Source organism: Chlorocebus sabaeus, chromosome 9, assembly GCF_047675955.1.
Source record: "Chlorocebus sabaeus isolate Y175 chromosome 9, mChlSab1.0.hap1, whole genome shotgun sequence".
In the NCBI taxonomy this organism is placed as follows: domain Eukaryota; kingdom Metazoa; phylum Chordata; class Mammalia; order Primates; family Cercopithecidae; genus Chlorocebus; species Chlorocebus sabaeus.
In genome coordinates this window covers 17,039,920-17,064,678 of record NC_132912.1, presented here as the reverse complement: position 1 = coordinate 17,064,678, position 24,759 = coordinate 17,039,920, and the positions used below count along the sequence as shown (strand labels likewise).

The 24,759-nt window shown below is 39.4% G+C and overlaps 1 protein-coding gene across 1 annotated transcript in view; it reads left to right on the top strand.

The window, feature by feature from the left end:
* CUBN (cubilin) overlaps nucleotides 1-24,759 on the top strand; it is a 309,569-nt gene that overhangs the window by 185,914 nt on the left and 98,896 nt on the right. Inside the window, exons 35-43 of the mRNA XM_008002385.3 lie at nucleotides 1,101-1,229; nucleotides 2,351-2,483; nucleotides 9,808-10,013; nucleotides 10,898-11,082; nucleotides 12,252-12,444; nucleotides 16,752-16,949; nucleotides 21,364-21,510; nucleotides 23,873-24,063; nucleotides 24,224-24,407. Of these exons, the coding sequence (XP_008000576.3) occupies nucleotides 1,101-1,229; nucleotides 2,351-2,483; nucleotides 9,808-10,013; nucleotides 10,898-11,082; nucleotides 12,252-12,444; nucleotides 16,752-16,949; nucleotides 21,364-21,510; nucleotides 23,873-24,063; nucleotides 24,224-24,407 (1,566 nt within the window). The remainder of the gene's footprint in view (nucleotides 1-1,100; nucleotides 1,230-2,350; nucleotides 2,484-9,807; nucleotides 10,014-10,897; nucleotides 11,083-12,251; nucleotides 12,445-16,751; nucleotides 16,950-21,363; nucleotides 21,511-23,872; nucleotides 24,064-24,223; nucleotides 24,408-24,759) is intronic.

Sequence of the window (24,759 nt, the reverse complement as noted above, 5' to 3'; positions counted from 1 at the left end):
CAGAGCATTCTGTCAGAAATTTCTTGTTAATATTTGACCAAGTTCTTACATTCAAATGGAGCATGTTTCTTTCAGCCTTGTCCTTAGTGGAAGCAAAAAAAACAAAAAACAAAAAACAAAAACCCACTTAATTAGTTAATTAATTAATTAATTCCATTAAAAATCTGTCATTTGTTTGTTAGACTTCCCAATAAAATTAAAGAGTGCCACTATCTAGTTTCTGAAATATTCTCAGCCAAAAAAACAAAACAAAACCACCTCAGGCCATGTAAGCTTTCTCCGTAAACTTCCTAACTTTTGAATTTTGTTGTAAAAACTTCTCGTCCTGCACTAGAAGACAACGTCTGTCAGGGAGGAGACTGCTTTGCCTGTTGCCTAATTCCCAGCGCCCAGGACAGTGTCTGAGACAAAAATGAGCAGTCAATGAACTCTCCACACCCTATCCACACCTCTCACAGCATCGCCTGAGGTCTTTGTTAGTAAGCATTTAACAAGGATAAGGACATATTATTTAACAAACTGTTACATCGCAATACCTTGTGCTGAGTACTGTTCTCAGTATGTTAGAAATAATAAGTCAGTCCTTTTAACCTTATGAGATAGGTTTAATTGTTTTCAATATGCCCCTTTTCTCCAAGTGGGGAAACTGAGGCACCAAGCACTTCAGTAACTTGCCTAGGATCACACAGCTAGCAAATGACTGAGCCAGGAGCTGAATCCAGGTAGCCTGGCTCCAGCATCCACACTTTCCTGTGCTACAACATATTGAATATTAGTGCATGTATTTGTACAAGTCCAACTGGGCTGGAGATTTTTGCTTTAGGTACATGTGTCCCTTGGTTGTCTAAGTTTTTCCTCTGGTCCTAGTGTTCTTGATCATGTTTATAAATCACCTCTCCTATGTATAGCTCCTATATATAGTTTATTTTAAATGATCAGGTATTGTCTCAAACACTGACCCTGAATGAAGTGGTTCTCCTAGTAGCAATTTCTTCCCTTTGTTTTGGTCTCTTGTAATTCTAGTAAAGATGTATTTCCTAGAAATAGTGGCCTCCGCCATGTCGTCATTCATTCTCCTTGTTGTTATCTTCATTATCTAGGTCGTTACTGTGGCACTGACATGCCCCATCCTATCACATCCTTCAGCAGCGCCCTGACGCTGAGGTTCGTCTCTGATTATAGCTTGAGTGCTGGGGGTTTCCACGCTCTGGTCGCTGCATCAGTGTCGGGTAAGAAACCTTAGCACCTGACTCCAGCGGTTAACAGGGATGTGGTAGAAATTCTTGGTTTGTTATTTGGGACTCTTTGACCTTCGTAGTTGGGAGCTAATTTCCTGAGATCACCTCTGGACCAAATCTTACCTTCTTCCCAATTAAGTGAACCTGTTGTCAATTCTAACAATAATGAACTCTGAAAGTGTGGAGGATTGGTTGGAAATGTGGCTGTCTTTTCAGCTACACCCCACGCTCTCAGATGACTTGATGTTCTTTTGTTTTGTTTTGTTTTGTTTTTGAGATGGAGTCTCCCTCTGTTGCCCAGGCTGGAGTGCAATGGCACAGTCTTGGCTCACTGCAACCTCCACCTCCTGGGTTCAAGCGATTCTCCTGCCTCAGTCTCCTGAGTAGCTGGGATTACAGGCACCTGCCACCATACCTGGCTAATTTTTGTATTTTTAGTCGAGACGAAGTTTCCCTATGTTGGCCAGACTGGTCTCGAACTCCTGACCTCGTGATCTGCCAGCCTCGGCCTCCCAAAGTACTGGGATTATAGGTGTGAGCCACTGCGCTCACCCTGGTGTTCTTTTTGGCTTGTTAAGGCAGCCCCAACCTGGGGAGGAGAGGAACGGGGAGCTGCCCAGGACTGGGTTTCTTATCCTGTTAGCCGGGAGAGTGCTGCTGGTCACTGCCATCTTCCTTGTTATTAGTAGTTAAAAGCTACAGAACACCTAGAAGATGGTGTGTGCATTTCGGTGCTCTACTGAGAGGGAAAAGCAAGCATGCTGCCGTGGCTTCTAGGCCAGGGTTGAATAGAATCCTGGTCACAAAAGTCAAGTGGCTGTAGGATAGTAAACAAGTCTTTTATTCTTCAAAGTTACCATTCACAGGTAGAAAAGGCTTTGAGAAAAGACATTGCAGAAATTCCTTCTAATCCACCACACTGCTTGGCCCTTGGTCTTCAGTTTGCAGAATCATTCCCTCCTTATTTTATATGACATGATGTTTTAAAATGCGAGATGGACATGTTGTCTATTCTTTTACATTGATATGGCTCTAGCGTTCTTTCTCCTTTATTTTATAGTGTCTGATGCAGTCTTTGCTGTGATACTCACTTTATTTCTGTTTTCTTCCAGCTTGTGGTGGAACGTTCTACGTGGCTGGAGGCATCTTCAACAGCCCTGGCTACCCAGACGTTTATCCCCCTAATGTGGAATGTGTCTGGAACATAGTCAGTTCCCCTGGCAACCGACTCCAGCTGTCTTTTATGTAAATCCTTTTTATGGTGTATTGTTTCAGTGCTAATGAATCTGTAGGAAAGAAGTCCTGGTTCTAATAGGATGGGCAACTTACAGTGTACGTGAAATTTAGGAAGTATTTTTTCCAGATTTCCTCTATTTCAGTCATAGTTTGAGTTATAAATAGCATGAAGATTCTGTCGACCATGGTTCTTGAGTCCTGTCTAACATTCCCAAAAGAACATTCTTGAGCCCTTGGCGAATGAATCTGTGGCCCATTCATGTTCAGAGTACAGGAATCTTCTCTTTTTTTTGGAATTAGACACATGTAGGTCCTTCCAGAGAATCACTAGTATTGTTTATTCCAGCAGAGCCCTCCCATCTCAATTAAGCATTCTTTACGCTTATATCTTATCCCCACCTCAATCCACCTTTCCTTCTATTTCTATCAGAAAAATGGTTTTGGGGCCAGGTGCGGTCACTCATGCCTGTAATCTCAGCACTTTCGGAGGCTGAGGCGGGCAGATCACTTGAGGTCAAGAGTTCGAGACCAGCCTGGCCAACATGGCAAAACCCCGCCTCTACTAAAAATACAAAAATTAGCCGGGAGTGGTAGCAGGCACCTGTAATCCCAGCTGCTTGGGAGGCTGAGGTGGGAGAATCCCCTGAACTTGGGAGGTGGAGGTAGCAGTGAGCTGAGACTGAGCCACTGCACTCCAGCCTGGGCAACAGAGTGAGACTCCATCTTGAAAAAAAAAGAAAAAAAGAATGGTTTTGGAAGTTTTTTGACTTCCAAACTTAAACTTACTTAAACTTTAAACTTAATTTTTTAGAGCACTTTCATATTCCTCATTGTACTATAACACTTTTTGAACAGGGACTATAAATATGGAATTAGTAGTAGGATCCTATAACATTCTGAGTGGTCTTAGATTAAATTAGACAGCAACAATAATATCTCTTAGAGTAGATGTAAAAAGCACACATTTTAATCAACTAATAGAGAGGTATATGTGACATGTCACATGATAATGGATGCTTATTGTATGTTGAGAGATCAGATCTTGGAATTTAAATGCCGTTTTGAATTAGAAGTTATTTACCAGTCTATGTTACGTATTACTAGGCTGTGGTTGGGACTGCTAATTCTGTTTTGAAGAGAATATAAGTAACTTATTGTTGAGAGAGGAGGATTTGTTTTGAGGACCCTGGCCTGTTTATTTAAAAGTCTTACTTTTCTTCCAAGACTTGCTAATCTGTGCATCTGGAACTGATTAAAAATATGGGACAACCATCCTATTTGTGGACCAAGTTCAAACATCTCAAGTTGCTTTTTTTAAATCCATCAATCAGACAGAGAGCCTCTTCAGGGTACAAGTGGCCTTGTGTTAAGACAAAGACACCCTCTGCGTGCTGAAAGGCAATGCAAGTTTAAGCTGCCTCACAGGAAGGAGGTTTTGGTTTGTCTTTGTTTTTTTTTTTTTTTTTTTGGAGACACAGTCTGGCTTTGTTGCCCAGGCTGGAGTGCAGTGGAATGATCTCAGCTCACTGCAACCTTTGCCTCCCAGGTTTAAGCTATTCTCCTGCCTCAGCCTCCTGAGTAGCTGGGATTACAGGCACATGCCACCATGCCAAGCTAGTTTTTATATTTTTAGTCGTGATGGGATTTCACTATGTTGGCCAGGCTGGTCTCGAACTCCTGACCTCAAGTAATTCACCCACCTTGGCCTCCCAAAGTGCTGGGATTACAGGCGTGAGCCACCACACCTGGCCTGGTTTGTCTTCGTCTTCACTAAGAGCACAAAATTCTGGATGGGAAGAAATCTATATACTTTATAATGTTTACCGGACATATATTTATTCCTTTACTCAACAGATATTTATTAAGCTCCCAATATGTGCTAGGCATGTAGTTGGCTCATGCTACTCTCCTATGAGGTGCTTTCTATATATTGATCAATAAAACACCATGATTGTCCTTAGAATAAAATCCAAAGCCCTTCGCACAGCTTTAGAAGGCTTATCAGAATTGCCACATAAAATGATTTTTTGTGGTCTTTTCCTCTGTGTCTCTACCACATTCACGTTGTTGACCGCTCTCATTCAGCGGTTGCCAGGAACTGAGCTAGGTGTTCAAGACAGATAAGATTTCGGGTCTTGACAAATTACTCATAAACCAACATTAAGAAGCTGTTTAATTAAATTCATTTTATTTCTGTGGGATAATAATAACAAGTTTCTATAAACAAATTTATAATAATTTCAAATTTCTAGAACTGTGAAGATAAAGAAGATGTCAAATTTAAAACGCATACCACACAGCTGGTGCTTAGCAAATGTTCAGTGACTTAATTCTCCCAATCTTTACCATTTCTGAAGCATCTTCTGTGATGGTTCACAAATAAATCCAAATGGGCAGCACTAGGCTCTCCTTCCGGAGGGTGGAAGATGACACACACAGAAAGCAAGTTGCATCTATTTTAGTGCTTAATAGACATTACATTTTAATTACCATATAGAAAATCATAATGGCTCAGCTATTTCCTTTCTTGCCTGTAAGAAGTTAATTTTGATTACTCTGAGTTACTAGCTTGAGTTTTATTTTTAAAACGGATTTTTTAGACTGCAAGATGCCTCTTTTTTTGCAGTTGATTAATGAGAAGGCAACGCCTGTGAGTTCTTTCTTTCCTGGTCTAAATTCTATCCAGATGGGTGCTTGGAAACATTACCCTGGGGTGTGTGAGAGCATATGAGAAGCATATGTATCACATCAAGTTCTAAAACATGGGGCTGGGATTGTGGTGAAACTGAGTAGGGAAGAGGACTGGAGAAATTATGGTTGAATCTGCAACAAAAAGGAACAGGGAGAAATAAAACCTAAAAAGGAGTTTTTTTGTAAAACATATATTTAACCATTTATTACCCATAATATGACTAACAATGTGAAATATGCTAAAATTGTTTTCTTCTGCTTCTCAGAACGCAGAAAGGGAAGAAAGGGAGATCGTTTTCCTCAGAAGGTAAATTACATGCAGCTGCCTCTAAAATCTTTCTATTCAAAGTGCAGTGCAATCTTTCTGACCAGTTAGTTTACCCCTGTGGTTTGGTAGGCAGGGAATTGACAGAAATTGTATTTTATGCTTGCGGAGTGCTTTTAGAAAGTGATTGGTCTCGGTTCAAGAATCAAAATGAGATAATAAGAAACAGTGATTGTACTATTTTTGTTCCACATCCTACATTTACTAACAGATCTAAGCCAACAGGTAGAATTGCTTATAAAATATAGCAGCCTAAAGCAAAGACTTCCAAGAATAATCAAGCTTTTTAAAAGTTTAATTTAATCCTTATCGGTATTTCCGTACCACCATGTCCAGTGGAATGTCTTTTCTGTCATCTAGCACTGGATTACACTAGTCAAGTACGTAGAAAAGACCTTCACTTTGTAATCTTCTGGAGCATCGAACAGAATGCTAAAGTGCATGTTGATCACCTAGGATCTTGCTGAAATTCACTTTCTCACTGAGTTGGTTGGTGGGGCCAGATTCCTTGTTTCAAACAAGCTCTCTGGTGGTGCTCATGTTGCTGGACTATGCACTGCACTTTGAATAGAAAGATTTTAGAGGCAGCTGCATGTTATTTACCTTCTGAGGAAAACGATCTCCCTTTCTTCCCTTTCTGCGTTCTGAGAAGCAGAAGAAATCAATTTTAGCGTATTTCATTGTTGATCATATTATGGGTAATAAAATTGAGCCTGAATGTATGCACCAAACTTGGCAGTCATCCCAAAGATGGATTTAGACCAATTCCTTGCAAAGAAAAATGATTGAAGATACAAATACTGTGTTATAAAGCATCAGATTGTCAAAGGAGACAAATGTGTGATTTGCTTTACCTGATGTGGATATATCCTGATTTCAATGATCAATTATAGCTTGCTGTAAAAGTTCCATCTAGAGTAGTCCAGATGGTCTATACTGTAGTGACCCACCTTGATGGGATTGTGAGAGCCACCAGCTTACCACCAGGCTTACTGATTTGGTTAGAGACCTACCAATGCTAGTATCTGGCTTGAGAGGAGGGTAGAGCAGAGCTGACCAGTTACTTCACCCCTGTGGTCTGGTAGGCAGGGAATGACCAGAGATGTACCTGGTATATTGACTAGTGGTAGGGCTTGAGGTGGCCAGAGCCTTCAGGCTGGTTATCCCTAACCATTCTCCTCCATTAGCTGAGATAGAGCCCCAGGGGAGCACTATACCTAGCATAAAGTAAAATCTTGCAATGGATAGTGTTGAGTGTTAATGGAAAGATACACATAATAAAGAAGTACATTTTCCCTTTCCTTTCCTTTCCCTTCCCCTTCCCCTTCCCTTCCCTTCCTTTCCCCTTCCCTTCCTTTCCTTTTCCCTTCCCTTCGCTTCCTTTCCTTTCCCCTTCCCTTCCTTTCCTTTCCCTTTCCCTTCTCTTCCTTTCCTCTTCCCTTCCCTTCCTTTCCCCTTCCCTTCCCTTCCTTTCCTTTCCCTTCTCTTCCTTTCCCCTTCCCTTCCTTCCTTTCCCCTTCCCTTCCCTTCCTTTCCCCTTCTCTTCCTTTCCTTTCCCCTTCTCTTCCCTTCCTTTCCCCTTCCCTTCCTTTCCCTTCCCTTCCCCTTCCCTTCCTTTCCCTTTCCCTTCCCTTCCTTTCCCTTTCCCTTCACCTTCCCTTTCTCTTCCTTTCACTTCCCTTCCCTTCTTTTCACTTCCCTTCCCTTCCTTTCCCCTTTCCCTTCCCCTTCCCCTTCCCTTCCCTTCCCTTCCCTTTTTCCTTTCCTCTTTCCCCTTTCCCCTCTCCTGTTTGAGTTCGTGCTTTCATTTATTTGGGATATAAACCTAGAAGTGAAATTGCTGGTTCATATGATAATACTATGTTTAACTTTTTGAGGAACCACCAAACTTTTCTATAGGGATGCATTATTTTACATTCCCATTAGTAATGCATAAGAGTTCTAATTTCTCCATATCCTCATCAACACTTCTTATTTTCCATTTTTAAATAATAGTCTTCCTAGTGGGTTTGCAGTGTTATCTCATTGTAGTTTTGATTTGCATTTCTCTAATGACTAATAATGTGGAAAATCTTTTCATGTTTTTATTGACCATTTATAAATCTTCTTTGGAGAAATGTCTATTCAGTTTCTTTGCCATTTTATTTGAGTTATTTGTTTTTTTAATTTTCGAGTTGCACGAGTTATTTTATATTCAGGATACTAACTTGGTCATGTGTTTTTATTTTCTTTGGGTAGATATTTAGGGGTGGAATTTCTGGGCATTGATTGGATGTGCATTTAATTTTATGAGAAACTCCCAAATAATTATTCAAAGTGGCTATATCACTATACAGTCGCACTAGGAATATATAAGACTTCAGTTGCTCTGCATGCTTGTCAATAATTGATCTTGTCAGTCTTTTAGTTTTAGCCCTTATGATGGGTGTGGATGATATCTGACTGTGGTATTTAAGTTGCATTGCTCTGATGAGTAATCATATAGAGTACTTTTCACATTCTCGGTAGCCAGTTTCTTGTCTTCCTTTGTGAATATCTGTTCAAGCCCTTTGTCCACTTTTAATTTGGTTGTTTGTTTTTTCATTATCTGTAGGAATTCCTTTTATATTTCAACTATGAGTCCCTTGCTAGATAAATGCTTTACAATTATCTCCCGTTTCCCCACCCCGGTCTGTAACTTGCCTTTTCATTTTTTTAAATATATATATTTTTTTCTAGAGAGGATCTCACTGTGTTGCATAGGCTGGAGTGAAGTGGCACGATCACCCCTCACTTCAGCCTCGATCTCCCAGGCATAAGCAATCTTCCTGCCTCAGCCTCCCAAGTAGCTGGGATTATAGGCACAGGCCACCACATAGCTACATTTTATTTTTTGTAGAGAGGGGTCTCGCTGTGTTGCTCAGGCTAGTCTCAAACTCCTGGGCTCAAGTGATCCTCCCACCTCAGCCTCCCAAAGTGCTGAGATTAGGCTTGCGAGCCACCACGCGCAGCCTATTTATTTTCTTATTCATGTCTTTAGTGAAATGTTTATGAATTCAAATTTATTAATTTTTGTCTTATAGTTAGTGCTTTTTGCATTCTGTATAAGAAATGTTTGCCCATCCCAATGTCACAAAGATTTTTCTCCATGTTTTCTTCTAGGATATTTATGTTTCTAGCCTTTATATTTACATCCTTGAGAAATATTAAATTAGTTTCTGGGTATGAAGATAGGCAGAAATAGAGGTTCTTTTTTCCCTTTCTTTCTGTAAGGATATCCATTATTGCAGCACCATTTGTTAAAATGACTTTTCCCCTTGATTTGTCTTGGCACCGTGGATTGAATTGGATTGACTATGCATTTGTGGGCCCCTTCTGGAAATTCTTTCCTATTCCGTACATCCATTTGTCTACCCTTACACCAATACCACTTTATCTTGAGTAGCTCATGTTTTTAAGCGGTAAGGCCAAGTTTTGAAAGTATTCACGAGGCACCTACATGTTGCCGACTCTTTATATATGTTCCCTATGAACATCATATGAGGTAGGTACTATTTCTTATCTTCAAATCCCCATCACAGCACAGTTGCAAAGTATAAGACGAGTAGGTTACATTCAAGCACTAGCCTGTGTTGTTACGAATCCCATAATGTTGCTGCCTCTCCAGAAATTAAGTACATACGCCTTTGCAGGGCATTTAAGTGCCACCTAAATGATCCCATCATATTGCCCCAGTTACATGTTTTAATGGTTTCTGTTTTTATTATTTACCTTCAGCCAACTCACACCTTGTCTTAATGGTTTCTTAGAGGTACTCAGTGTTTTAAACAAATCAGGTATCTCTTGCAGGTTTCTGAATATGTCCGGCCCTTCTCCGCACATGTGCCTTGGTGGCATGATTCTTTGCACACCATCTATACTCCTTATATCCAGCTAACATGTATATTTCCATCTCAAAAAATCTTCCCACCAAGCTATTGCAGAGCCCCACAATCAGATGTGATGCCTCTGCTTTACAATTCTTTAATGCCACTTTATAGCTCTGATGGCATTCACGCTATTCTGCCTTATATATATTTTTTTCTATATTCTTGCCTGGTTTTGCCCACTAGGAAGAAAACTCCTTGCTGGAAGTATATTCATTGTCTTTGTAGCTATTGAATACGTATTTCAACAAATCTGAGTGAAAGAAATTTTTTGAGACAGCTACATACTTTTGTGATCAAAGTTAAAGAAAGTTTAAAAAAAGTGAACAGGTTAACCTAGCATGTGATCCAGGCGAATCCCAAAGTCTATTCTCTCAATTTAATCCCTATAAATATTTTTTCCCCAAATCAGATCTTTCCAGTTGGAAGACTCTCAGGACTGCAGCAGAGATTTTGTGGAGATCCGTGAAGGAAATGCCACGGGTCACTTGGTGGGACGATACTGTGGAAACTCCTTCCCTCTCAATTATTCTTCCATCACTGGACATACCCTGTGGGTCAGATTTATCTCGGATGGTTCTGGCAGCGGCACGGGCTTCCAGGCCACATTTGTGAAGAGTAAGTTGTTTCTATTTTAGTGATAGCTTACAAAATATGTCTTACAAACTACAAATAATAATTTTCTCAGTAATACGTTAAGCAAGAACAATCCTAAACTCTCCACTATTTTCCTACATTGTCTTTGTGAATTACCTTATAACATATTAGAAAGACTAAATTATATATGAATGGCTCAATAAGCGCAAGGGAGAGCACTCTCAAGGGTTCTGTTGTTCTTTTTAAGCTCTAATTTCTACCTAATGTTAAGTCAGTTTTTTTCATGACATTGTGGTAGAGTCTTGTAATATATTACAGTTTGGGTTTGGTGTATTTATATCAAGTGTGTTTCCTTTGATTTCATAAACTCTATATTCTTCACATTTAAGACATTTAGTATTACTTTGGGATTGGCTTAAGTGCTCAAATATAACAATAGGGTATTTTCTAATAGTATAAAATGTTAAATATTTTTATTCTGTAGCTCAACTTTTCCATTATTGGCTATTTCATATGTGATTTCAAACTATCAGTTTTTCTTGTAAATTTTTTAAACGTTCCATTCTTTTGAAAAACAAAGTAAAATAGATAAACCATAATTAGAGAGTGGGGCTGCTCACCCCACCTTCCCATGTCCCCAAGTTCCCTAGGGTTCTGGGAACCCCTTTTCACTTGGGAAGTTGTGGCCTCTTTTCACACCATGCAACGTTTTAAGGACCTTTTCTAAGGAAGTAATAGATAGCCCAGAAACCAAAAAGGAAGCAGTATTTCTTTCAATAGTCAGAAAAGAAATCACAGTCAATTAAAAGTCCATCCTTTTCAACACCCTTTGCCTTTTGTTTTTTTCATTTGATTAAAGAGCAATTCTAAGTGGGTCTGATTTACTACTCTGTCTTCCCTCCTAGTATTTGGCAATGATAATATTGTGGGAACTCATGGGAAAGTCGCTTCTCCTTTCTGGCCTGAAAACTACCCACATAACTCCAATTACCAATGGACAGTAAATGTGAATGCATCTCACGTTGTCCATGGCCGAATCTTGGAGATGGACATAGAAGAAATACAAAGCTGCTATTATGACAAATTAAGGGTGAGTTTCCACATGCGATCAATATTCATAAATATTGGTGAATTGCTATTGGTAAAAATACATCCAAGGTAACATCTATTCAAGCATTTGCAAATCATGCAGGATAGTCTGCTCTAAATCATGATTAGAGCAGACTGCCTCTAGATTACATGGACAAAGGCAGTTTCAGTATTGTATTGATTATTTTCCATTTCATATCTAAGGGGTTTTTTAGGATTATTATTATTTTCCTGTTGAGCTTTCTCTAAGAATGCATGTGTATCCTAAATAAGTATTTATTCTGTCTTCTTCCCACTGTCCTCTTTGTTTTTATGTTTGAGTATTAAAAGTTTTAAGGATCATACAAAAATAAATATAAAAAGGAAAATCATGGTGATCATTGCTATCCTGACACTGGCTACTGTATCAATTCCAGAAACGCAATCAGATTCTTACACGCTATGACCCCACCTTATTCATCTTGGATTCTTGGTCATGAATCCAACTCAGTACCTGCTGGATATCCAATGTGTATGGGAATGGCTATTACATAATTTGTTTGGTAGAGGATTTTATAATAACTGTTAATATGAATTTGTCCTGAGCTATTTAAAAATTGTCACAAAATATACCTCGAAATAGGTCATTTGAGATTTTCAAACCAAAAGCAGGAGATTTATTAAGTGCTTTGAACATGTGAGCCCTGCAAGTTTTGGTTCCTCTTCTTTCCTTCTGTGGAAATATGGACTCCTTTAGGGTACCTGTTCACTTTCTCTCGTTAAAGCTTTTCTCTTCTTGCTATTTTCCCTTCTTTCTTCCTAATTCCTCCCTTTAAAGCCCCAAAGCACATTTATTAAGTACTGCTGTTAGGCAGCCATCCTGGTTCCTATTTTTCCATCCACAGATTTTACTGTAAATCATCTTATGAGTGATTCCCACAGTGCATGTTTATTAATATAATTCTGCAACAAAGATGCAAATGTTTTCAAAACATTAAATTACCTTCAATAATATTTTATATTCTCTGGCAGTATCTGTTTTAAGCTAAAATAAAATGTTTACTCATTTGTCATTGTTTTTGGTTATAACGTTGTAATAATATAAGGCATCTTTTTTATTTTATCTTTTTATGAAGAAAAATATAGATGATCGCCTAAATACAACACTCTATTATCTGTTTTTATGTGCAGATCTATGATGGGCCTAGCATTCACGCCCGTCTAATTGGAGCTTACTGTGGTACCCAGACTGAATCTTTCAGCTCCACCGGAAATTCTTTGACATTTCATTTTTACTCCGACTCTTCAATCTCAGGGAAGGGATTCCTTCTGGAGTGGTTTGCCGTGGATGCACCTGATGGTGTTTTACCTACCATTGCTCCAGGTGTGTTTGCTAATAAATGAAGTTCTTTTTAGGACTGATATGTGCAGGCCACTGTTTCAAAGGGTCCTATCATAACAGGGGCCAGATATAAAAAATAAGAAGTGCAGCCCCAAAGCCCTTCCACCTTATGTTCAGATGTTATTTTAAATTCATAAACACTACCTTTTGTAAAAATTATACATTTCTTTCTAAAAAATGCAGGTTTCCCATTATGTTGTTTATATTAAATAATTAGGGGCTTGATATCCATAAGATCGTCTACTTACAATTTCTAGAGACCACTTTAGAAATCCCTGAAAATTTGATTTGCAGATACTACACTTGTACATTCACACACACACACACACACACACACACACACAATCAGTTAGTTAAGGATCAACTCGTAAAAGTAACTATTTTTCCTCTGCATTTTATTTCAAATGTACTTTCATAAATGCTTCAGTTTCTCCTTAGCTGGTTGTAAATTTTCATGTTTCAAAGTAAAATGGGCCTAATTTTAAACTTCTATTTTACTGTTTTACATTCCTAATCTCCTCAGTGAAAGTAATATTGAGCTAGCATTGTTTGGGGAGACATTTTTTCTTGAAAATTATTTAAATGAGGCTGGGCATGGTGGCTCGCTCCTGTAATCCCAGCACTTTGGGAGGCCGAAGTCGACGGATCACTTGTGGTCAGGAGATCAAGACTAGCCTGGCCAACATGGCAAAACCCCATCTCTACTAAAAATACAAAAATTAGCTGGGCGTGGTGGAGTGCATCTGTAGCCTCAGCTACTCGGGAGGCTGAGACATGAGAATTGCTTGAACCAGGAGGCAGAGATTGTAGTGATCTAAGAACATGCCACTGCACTCCAGCCCAGGTGACAGAGTGAGACTCTGTCTTGAAAAGAAAAGAAAAGAAATGAAATTTATTTAAATGAATTTGAGTGTTTCTTGTGGATTTGAGGATTGACATAGAAGAAATTCATCAGATATTTCTTGGAGGATAGTCTAAGTCCTTGAATACTTGATTGGAGCACAGAATCAGGGTATCTCATTGAAGAATATTCAAAAGATTAGCCTGTTTTCTTCTAACTTCTTATATCGGCAGAATAATGAAGATAATTTGTACTTCTATTTATTTAATATCCCTTAGTATTCCATTCTGAAATGTTGTTCTTACCTCTCTAATAAGGTGCTTTCATGATATTGAATATGAATCTCTTCCTTAAAATATTGATCTGTTTAAAAGCAAAGAACCATCAGCAAGATTGACAAATGCAATTTAGAGGCAACATTTAATTCTGGATGGATATATCCAGAGCTCTTAGAAATAAACTTGAGTTAAGCTTTCTTTCATATTTACAAACCTCAAGGTAGAAAAGGAATTACTTACTTGTTTAAAATATTATACCAACAAATTTTCTTCTAATATTTTATTATGAAATTCCATAATTATATGATGTAAGTGGACAGGTGAGTAAGAGAGCCATAAACCTTATTTTCCTTAGTCAAGAAGAAAAAGGAAAAAGGAAAATAAGAGGTCAAGAGAATTTTAGAGTTTACTAATTATCTAGATGGTATAAGTGATTATCTTGTAATGATACCACACTGTGAAAGTTTCATTAAAACTAACAAACCTTAATATTTTGAAATATATCAACTTATTGAGCATTGTCCTAACAGCATTTCTTTCCTTTTTTTTTTTTTTTTTTTTTTTTTGAGATGGAGTCTCACTCTGTCGCCCAGGCTGGAGTGCAGTGGCCTGATCTCAACTCACTGCAAGCTCCGCCTTCCGGGTTCATGCCATTCTCCTGCCTCCACCTCCGGAGTAGCTGGGACTACAGGCGCTCGCCGCCTTGCCCAGCTAATTTTCTGTATTTTTAGTAGAGACGGGGTTTCACCGGGTTAGCCAGGATGGTCTCGATCTCCTGACCTCGTGATCCGCCCGCCTGGGCCTCCCAAAGTGCTGGAGTTACAGGCATGAGCCACCGCGTCTGGCCTGTCCTATCAGCATTTCTTATACACACATATATTTAATTTAAATCAACACATATTTATTGAGAATTTATTATGGGTACACTGAAGAGACTAAGAAAGGAAACTGAGATACAATCTCTACTCTCCAGGAGCTTCAAAGTAATGGGAACCAGGCATAATGACTCGTGCCTGTAATCCCAGCACTTTGGGAGGCTAAGGCAGGAAGCTTGCTTGAAGCCCAGGAGTCTGAGAGCCGCCTGGGCAACAGAGGGAGAATCCATCTCTACAAAAGATTTAAAAAGTTAGGTAGGCATGGTGGTGCATGCCTGTAGTCCCAGCTACTCGGGAGGCAGAGGCAGGGGAATTGCCTAAGCCTAGAAGTTCAACGCTGCCCGTGAGCAGTGATCATGACACTGAACTCCAGTGAGACCCTGTCTTAAATCAATGAATAGTAAAAATAAATAATAAATAAAAGAGATTAGGAAAGAAAAAGCACTCGTGTCAGTTAAATAATGGTAGCGTAATTAAATGGGTAAATGACAAAGCAAGTGGTACCAATAGCAAATAAGCAAGGGAAGGAAAATGAGCTTACTGTGGACGAGGGTCAACTGAAGGAAATTCAATGTGTCAAGTAGGAAAAGCAGTTGGCGTATCAGTCAGGAAAAACTCAGCCATATGGCGGTAACAAAGAATTTCAAACTCTTAGGTGCCGAAAACAACGGGTCTCCTTCTACATGCTCCTCTTGTGTTAACTGGGTGCCTCTCATCATCCATCACTTCCTAACTCAGGCTGTTGGAGCTCCCATTGTCTGCGACATTGCCTGAGACCATGGCAGGAGGCAAAAGAGCCCTTGGATGTCTCACTTTAAAAGTGCTCAGTGTAAAGTAACACATGCCTTTGCTCATGGTTCATTGACCAAAACTGGTCAAATGGCCTCTCCCAGCCATTTGCAGAATGCAGTTCTACCATGTGTTTGGAAATGGAGACAAAGGAAATATCTGGCAAACAGCACCAATGACCCACAGTCATTATAACCACATTTTATAAATTCAAGATAAGAAATATTTCACATAGAGGAAAACCTTAAAATTTGAAGATACTGGATAACATTCAGCATTCAGATTTTCCATGTGAAATTGCTTTAAAAAAATCTGTAGCCTACATAGTAATAGGATAAAGAAATCAGGACCTAGTTCTACCATATTTTATATTCACTTCCTGTTGGCCTTGATAAGATTCAAAGATATTATGGTATAAAAGTCATAAACTTCTGAAATGGTGAAGAATAGACCTCTGAAATCTATTCCTCCATAAAAGTAATGGCAAAAAAAATTGTTAAAATCAACTTTTTGAGAACTCTGGAAATAGACCAAAGCCTTACAACAATCTGAGGCATATGTATTCAAGAAAAATCACTGAATCTCAGTAAGAGTCACTGAATCTCAGTAAGTTTTTGTGGCATTCTCTTCCTATTGCCATCTCTCTCTCCTCCTAGCTTTGTAGTAGCCTCATGACCACAGTTGCTATGAAAATGAGCAGCTTTAATAGCCGTGGGTGGTGGGGCAGCAGAGGTCCAGAAAACAGCCCATATCCGCAGCCCTGCCCTTATTCCAGTTTAGCAACTTTCTGGAAAACTGCATTCTCAGGTCTTGTCTTCACAGGACCTGGGCAATAACTCACTCTTGTGTAAACAGCCCTGTCCCTGGGGTCTTTGCTGAAAAAAATCAGCAACAGCTGTTTCACATCACAACCGTGTGAGGCAGTGACACCAGTTACAGCTAATGAGAAACTGACCAGGAAACTTGAAAGGAAAAAATGGGGAAGGAGATGTCCACTGGGGCTTTGAAAAGCTCTGACATGTTTCTGGAAATCTAGAAGGCCACACACATAAGCCCAGCTGTACACATGCCCAGAAACAGACCCTGAGAAGGCCCTAATCTGTCACCTCAAAGTTGCCTAGATATAAATTACATAAGTAGCTATGCAAAAATGATAAAGAAACATGAGAAACACAGGAATGAATACAGTTCTACCTCAGCAATACAGGGGGTCCTCTACCTGTCTTTATTGATGCCTGAATAGTCAGCACTCAATGTTAAATGGGTTATATAGCAAAATTATGGTGAAAATGGAGAACACAATGCATTTTTTTTTTACATCAAAGATCAATAACGGAAATTGCGGCTCTCCGAATCAGTGGGTTAAATACGATATTCATTGATTTCTCTGAGAAATGGTTTCAACTGGTTGCTTCTTTTCAGTAGAGGGCTGTCGCTTTCAGGTGAAAAAGTGCTAGCATCATTTCTATTAGGGCTGTGTCAAAGATGTTGCTTTCTATTCTACAGGTGCTTGTGGTGGCTTCCTTAGGACAGGAGATGCACCCGTGTTTCTCTTCTCCCCGGACTGGCCTGACAGTTACAGTAATAGAATGGACTGTACATGGCTCATCCAGGCTCCCGACTCTACTGTGGAACTCAACATCCTTTCCCTGGACATTGAATCTCACCGAACGTGTGCCTATGATAGCCTTGTGATACGAGACGGTGAGAACATTGTAAAGAATGCTGAGTTTCAACCCTGACATGTATTTAGTTCTAGTCCATTATCATCATACTTGTGTACTGCCTCCATCCGTGTGGTTTGGAATTACACAGATATTATGGTCAAGGAAGGTATCAGTACCAGAATTCGCTACAACTCCTGAAGAACATAGGAAAGTATTAAATTACCTGTCGCAAAATGTCAGAAATAGCACATTTCTATAAGGAAAAAAGGCTTTTTTAGAGGCCTAAGAAGGAAAGAATAGTCTGAATGTCAACATTGTTCACCTCTCCTATTGAGGTGCCTCTGAGATAAATATTGATATTTTATATTTCTGGCTTTAAGATCCAAGTGAAAAAAATACTTGTAATGTCACTGGACACAGTGGCTCACACCGTAATCCCAGCACTTTGGGAGGTCGAGGCAGAAGGATCACTTGAGTCCAGGAGTTCAAGATCAGCCTGGGCACCAGAATGAGACCCTGTCTCTAAAATAGTAAGAAGAAGAATATAAAATAGTAATGTAATCATTTCTCATTGTCGCCTGAATCGGGTCGAACAGGTAGAATTAAGGGGTGATATTGTTGTATTCTTTCCTCTGTACACAGGCATGGTGTTGCTATGTGACATAAAGTTAGAGACATAAATATTGCTGATGTATGCCTTATACAAAATTGGGCTTCACAATTTGCGTGGACTGGAATGAAGGAGGACAGCAGAAAGGCCATATCCTCCACATAAGTATTTCTCAGTGTGGCCCCCAGATCTACAGCGTCATTTGTTAGATGTGCACATTCTCAGCAAAAAGAAACGTGTTTGCCTTCGCCCCACAGGTTGCTAGTGTGCAAGATCTTGTCTCCCTTATCCCCGATCCCTAGACACTTGCTGAGTGAGAAAACATCGAATGGTGGAGGTGCTTTATGTCCCTTCTGTAGAGGCAGGACACTAAGTAGAGACTCAAGTCAATCATACACACATTGTGAGGTGTCAAAGCATGACTCTCCCCCATCTTCCCATCAGCAATCGGCTATCAGCACGTTGCACAGAGAAGCATCAAAGCACCAGAACGCTCTCTTCCCATCTAAGCCTTCCTGTGCATATTGAAATTTAAAACTTTTCATGTAATGGAAAGGATGTGTGTCCTTGCACACATAATTCTAGTGTTCAGAACCTACTAGAAACTTTAAAAAATATAAAAAAAAAATCTTCAGTAGGTAACTGCATCAATGAAGTAAATTGTGGTTATTCTTTTAAAATCACATTCCACTGAGTTGTTTTTGCTCCATCACTAACTTCTCTTGGAAGCCGGGAGCCTGGGGAGCAGTCCTATTTTCCTGTATGACTTTGCACAGGTCACTAAGTGGCTCCAAACCTGTTCTATCTGTGAGATAGACAAATACCTCCCTCACAGGCTTTTTCTGAGGATTAAGGAAAGTAATAAATGCAATCTTTTAGTGAAAGTACAAGCATTTTGTAGTTTACTTAGATGGAAATTTCTGAGAGAGGTTTAATCAATGTCCTTGCTCAGGCACAGGGTGGCTTGAAAGAGCAAAAGAAACTAAGGTGCATGCCAAAACAACACAAATATTTTTAACTGGTTGTGTGGCCTGTCCGTATGGATTCTTTTTTATGCACTGGCAATGTGAGTAGATGCTCAATAAGGTTCCTTCCTTCCTCATTTGTTTAATTATTTATTCAAGAAATAGTTATTGAGTGCCTAGTCAGTTGGTGGGTACTGTAGTCATTTTCACATTGTTAATATATTTTTATGACTAAATTTTAAATCCCACTTCAATTATTTGTTCTTTGCCCAGCCAGCCTTTTGCTTCTGAGTAGCAGAAGCATGTCACATTCTGAAGCAAATATCTAAAGCCAACTGGCCACAGACAAAGATACTTATGTGCTATTCCTGCTCATGCAATTGGCCCGTCATCGCGGGCCTTTGGCTGTATGGAGGCTGTGAACCTTCCTGGGCTACCCCAGAGAGAGTCATGCAGCATTCTTGGGAGAACCGAGTCACCGTCCCACCTCCTTATTCACTTCATAGAGTTGCCACGGTTTGAATGAATCAGTTTCTTCCAGACCATACACCTAACAATTCTGCAAACCAAAGAGTCCTCCAAACTGGATTCTGTGATACTACATTGGTCCTAGAAGAACTTTTAAATAGAAAAGAAATTATATAAAAAATCAGTAATCCTTTAATCTAGTTCCAGATCTTAAGCATACTTTCTTCATGACCTTAGATAAATCATTTAATAGCATGGTTTGGGGGCATCTGAGGTTAATCTGCAAAGGTTAACATCACTGTTAACTTCTATGCTTTATGCCTTTGCATACAGCAAAGTGACTTGTATCTCCTGTTAAGATTCAGTTCCTCATATACAAAATGGGGATAAAAATAAATGCCTACCTAATAGTGTCACTGTGAAGATAAAATCAGATAGTACATGTGAAGCACTTAAAGGGGTATATAGTAATTGCTCAATAAATGTCAGTCTTGAATAATCTTGGGGCCTCAGTTTCTATATCTGTAAAATGAGGAGGTTGGAATAGAGGAAGAATTCCCAAGTTGCCTTCTAGTGCTAGCCTTTACCGTTCTTTGACTTGCCCTCCTCTTTAAAGATTAGGCTCAATCTTTATGCAATCTATATGTTGAGGTTTTTGAAGGTTCCAGAAATACCCCAGTACTCAGTATGAAGACTGAAGGGGTCGGGGGTGGGGCATGTAACAAACCATCTGTGATTTTTGGGTTATCTTCTCACTAATGAGTAGGCTAATCAACAAGCAGTTATTTTGAGATAAGCATCGTTTCACCAGATGATCTGGAGTGAATTTTAGAAAAGAAATCAAAATCAGTAGATTCAACTCAGTTTCATCCAGTGATAAAATATACATGTGAACTAATGACATATAATACACTTCAAAATTTTGTAGTACACGTAATCAGAGAATAAGTCAACAAAAAATAATACTGGGTGAAATGTATAGCAAAATAGCATGATGAAGTGCACTTACTATAAATGCAAAGGAAGTTTAAGAGATACACTTTTGAACTGTAAAGAACGCAAAAGTTTCCAGAGATCAGAAACCCTCCAAAGAATGCCATTTCGAGCATTTTGTATTTATAACTCTGCCGTTACATTTGTAATCACAAGAATAGAAAATAACTTATTTTCTAAAGTAGTTAATAATGAGTGAGTTTCAAGTCATGGTCAGTTCCATGAAGAATCCATGTTGCTGGTTGTATAAAAGGGCATATTTACTCATGTCTCATATTCTATTTTTGTTTTTTATAAACTTGAAATTTATTAATTCTCTGCCTTAGGACAAAAGAAAAAGAAAAACAACATATTTTCCCAGCCAAGGAATCCAAGTCTGCTATAATCCCCTTTGTCCATTTTGGTTTCAGCTGGCACAGGGGCTTTGATCAAAGCTTATATCCGAGATAATCAAGATGAAAGGAGACATGAGGTGCCCCTGCTGTCCTTTGTGTCTCTATAGGGGTGGGGCACACTTGCTGGAACTCTTCTCTCACCCTCCACACAAGTGTGTGGTTGTTTTTATACCAAAACAAACAAAAGCAATGAACAAACACAAATGAAAAGTTTTGTTTAAAAAAACCCACTGGCGCTGAAGAAAGGGGATATAAAATTGCATACCTTTTGGTGAATGATATTGTAACATTAGTGTAGGATCTGAGGTCAAAGAACCAACTTTTTTTTGTTTACCTACTTGACCTTCAGCAATCAGAATAACTGAGGTCAGAGTCTCTAATCAACACACGTATCATCACTGCACCTCCATCACTTCCCAATCCCAGATACTCTGATTTTGAGTTTTAGTGACAGGAAGAACTGGTAGTCAGTTTTTAGAAAGACAGTGGAAACTGTTGAAGAAGTCTTTATCAAAAAGGGTAAAGAACCCAGCACTTTGGGAGGCTGAGGAGGGCGGATCACTTGAGATGAGGAGTTGGAGACCAGCCTGGCCAATATGGTAACTCCTAAAAGTACAATAACTAGCCAGAAGTGGTGGTGTGCCCCTATAAAACCAGCTACTCAGGAGGCTAAGGCAGGAGAATCGCTTGAACCCGGGAGGCAGAGGTTGCATTAAGCCGAGATTGTGCCCCTGCACTCCAGCCTGGGCAACAGAAGAAGACTTCAAATCAAAAAAAAAAAAAAAAAAAAAAAAAAAAGGAGGTGGGGTGGGGGTAAAGAGAAGGGCAGGAAGTACCATTGCAAGCCGGAGCCAGAATGATATCACCCCTGAGGGGTCCTTCTTTTTGAGAATCCCATTATCTCCTCTGAATCCTGATGTTCTGAGAAAAATGTGTGAGCTGCTTTGGCTAAGCAGCAGATGATTATAGAGTAGGTTCTCAAGACTGTGTTTTCACGTTGTTGCCTTTCTTTCAATGTAGGAGACAATAACTTGGCCCAGCAGCTAGCAGTTCTCTGTGGCAGAGAGATCCCTGGGCCCATCCGGTCTACTGGAGAGCACATGTTCATCCGCTTCACCTCGGACTCCAGTGTAACCAGGGCAGGCTTCAATGCATCCTTTCACAAGAGTAATGAGTTCAAATATTTTTTTTTAATCCCATGTTATCTCATCTCCTCTCTTTTCCTCTCTCTTTCTCTCTTCCTAATATAATTTTTTTGGGGCGCCAGGACACAAAACAAGTCAGAGGACATGGATCTCTGCCCAGGCTCTGGATGGCTAGCCCCCCTTACGTCAATGCTGAGTCCTGATCCAAAGCACTGGGGCCAAGTCGTACAAAAGTGTGCTGCCTTCAGGTCTCTGGGTGGGGCATCTTCACTGCAAAGGAGGTGTGTGCAGGGAATGCATGAGAGAGAGCTTTAGAGCAATTTTTCAGTCTAGCTGAGGGCTGGAACTAGATAGATAGAGTACAGCCCACATCCATAACTCATCGAAGGAGCAAAACGTCATCATTTATCCTCATAAATTACTTGGTTGAAGTCATCCATTTGAGGGTTGGCAGGAAGAGTTTGTTGCTCTTGAAATATGAATTTGATGAGTCAAAAGTGGGCACCATATATGGGATGCTATCATGCACAGTATGATTGAGACTTTTCAAACTTGACATGTGAAGTCCAGTAACAGCCTTAAATCCAAACTAAATGAAAGGTAATAAAGTAGTCCATGGAAGAGTGAAAGACTCTCATGTTTTTAATCGAAAAAATAATTTTAAAGTAGATTCTCAATCTAACATTAAAAATTAATCTAGTATTTCCTCCTTGCTTATATATCCCTTTTGTAAAGTAGGGAGCAACTGAAGATAAATTGTGTTCCTCACGCTCGAGGGAGGCAGGCTGCATAGTGGCTTAAGAGCATGGGCTTTGGAATTAGACCTAAGATACATTTTCACCTCTACAATTTAACTAGCTGTGTGAGCTGTCTACCCTTCCTTGCCGATAAGCTTCTAGTCCCTGACAACTGGAGAACTAATGCCTGCTCCTTTCATCCTCTTCCTTCATCTCCTGCCCTCTCATTCTCATGTATATATTAATCTGTATTGCAATTCATTATACATACATACATGTATGCATATGTATGTATGTTGTGAGTGTAGAACCATTGTAATTGATTTATATGTGTGTGTATATGTGTGTTTATATATGTATATAATATATATAAATATGTGTGTCTATCTATGTATATATACATACTTGGCAACTCCTGGTCTAGAATATATTTCGAATTTAACCTGTGAATGGTATAATGGACTTTGGAGACTCAGAAGCGGGGAGGATGGGTGGGGCATGAGGGATAAAAACTATATATTGGGTGTAATGTATACTAGTCAGGGAACCAGTGCACTAAAATCTCAGACTTCACCAGTATGCAATTCATCCATGTAACCAAAAACCACTTGTACCCCAATTAGATAGATAGATAGATAAGAAAAAAATTTCACTTTTGAAAGCTGAACACTTTATTCCCACCCTTTTCCACGCCACCACCCCCCAATTCTATACTCTTCACAATCTTAGCAAATGGAAAGTACATTTTTCTCATTGTTTAAGTAAAAAATCTTTATGTCATTTTTGACTTTTCTGTTTGTCTCACACTTAACAATCAAATCACACTGGTTCTACCTTAACAATGTATCTAGATTCCAACCATGTCTCTCCATTTCTGTTGCTACCAGCCTAGCCCACACACCTATCATCTCTCCTTGGCCTCAGGCAGTCCCCTCCTTATTGGACATTCTGCTCCTGCCCTTCCTTGCCCTCCAACCCTTACAGTCTAAGGACTGCACAGAGAGTGATATTTTCAAACTTAAGTGAGATCATGCCGTTCTGATGCCCAAAACCCTTCAGTGGCTTCCTCTTCTTACTCAGAGTAAGTCTTTTCAGTTTCCTGCATGACCTAGCCATGCTACCTTTGGAATCTCTCATTCTGCCTCATCCATTCTGACTTCCGTCGTATACCTCTAACACATGATGCCTTTACACTAACTGAACTGGAATGTTTTCGCCCCCATAACCATCTGGCTTGATCCTTCATTTCATTCATGTCTCTGCAAAGATGTTATTCCAATGATATGGCTTTTATAACTTAACTCTAACAATAAAGTAACCTTCTCCCTCCTCTCATCCATTTTTCTTTATAGAATTTATCACCATCTCACATAGTATGTATTTGTTTATTGTATGTCTTTATGAAACAGGTAATTTGTCTCGATTACTTCCCTCTATATCCCAGATCTCAACGACCACCACACACTGAGTAGCCAATAGCACGTGCTCAATACATGCTTGTTGTGATAATCATTTCCTACACTCTGGCTTTATTTTCAAGCATTTTTATTGCCTCCACTTTGAAAACCCCCCAAGAAAACTAAGAAAGCATAAAAATCCAGTTACCAATGCTATTTAAATAACCTACCTTTGTTTCTTTGTGGGAAGGCTGTGGTGGATATTTGCATGCAGACAGAGGGATCATCACGTCCCCCAAGTATCCGGAGACTTACCCATCCAACCTCAACTGTTCTTGGCACGTCCTGGTCCAAAGTGGCCTGACCATTGCTGTCCATTTTGAACAGCCTTTCCAGATTCCAAATGGAGATTCCTCTTGCAACCAGGGGGATTACTTGGTGGTAGGTCTTGCTTGCTACCCTTTCTAATTACATTTTCCGTATACTTCATTCAGAAAACAAAATGATAATTTTTCTCTCCTGGGACATACATGGATAAGAATTACGTACTCCTCCTTTTGCAATGTAAAGGAGTTGATGCAATTTTAATTTGTCTTTCCAGCTGAGAAATGGTCCTGATATCTATTCTCCACCCTTGGGATCCCCTGGAGGAAATGGTCATTTTTGTGGCAGTCGTGCTTCATCAACTCTGTTCACCTCGGATAATCAAATGTTTGTTCGGTTTATTTCTGATTCTAGTAATGAAGGGCAAGGATTTAAGATCAAATATGAGGCAAAGAGTTTAGGTAAGTATTTTCACTGAGAATGATGCCTGCTTTTCCTGCAATTGCTTGAGCTTCGTTGATTAAACAGATTTGAGAAAAAACATACAAAGTTTTCTTTTCTGAACTAACAGTAATAGAATTCATAAGAATGCCTACTCTCAAGTTCTTATTGTATTTGATACATTCAGTATCTCATCGTGACTACTTTTCAAGTCAAGTGTCATTATTTCCATTTTAAAAATAAGTAAAATGAGGCTCGGACTTTTCCGAGGCTACATACCTAGTTAGTGATCAAAGTGAAATTTCCCGTGAGTATAAGATAAACTATTCTTCTTGATCCCTGAAATGCCTTAGACCTTTCCATGATAAGATG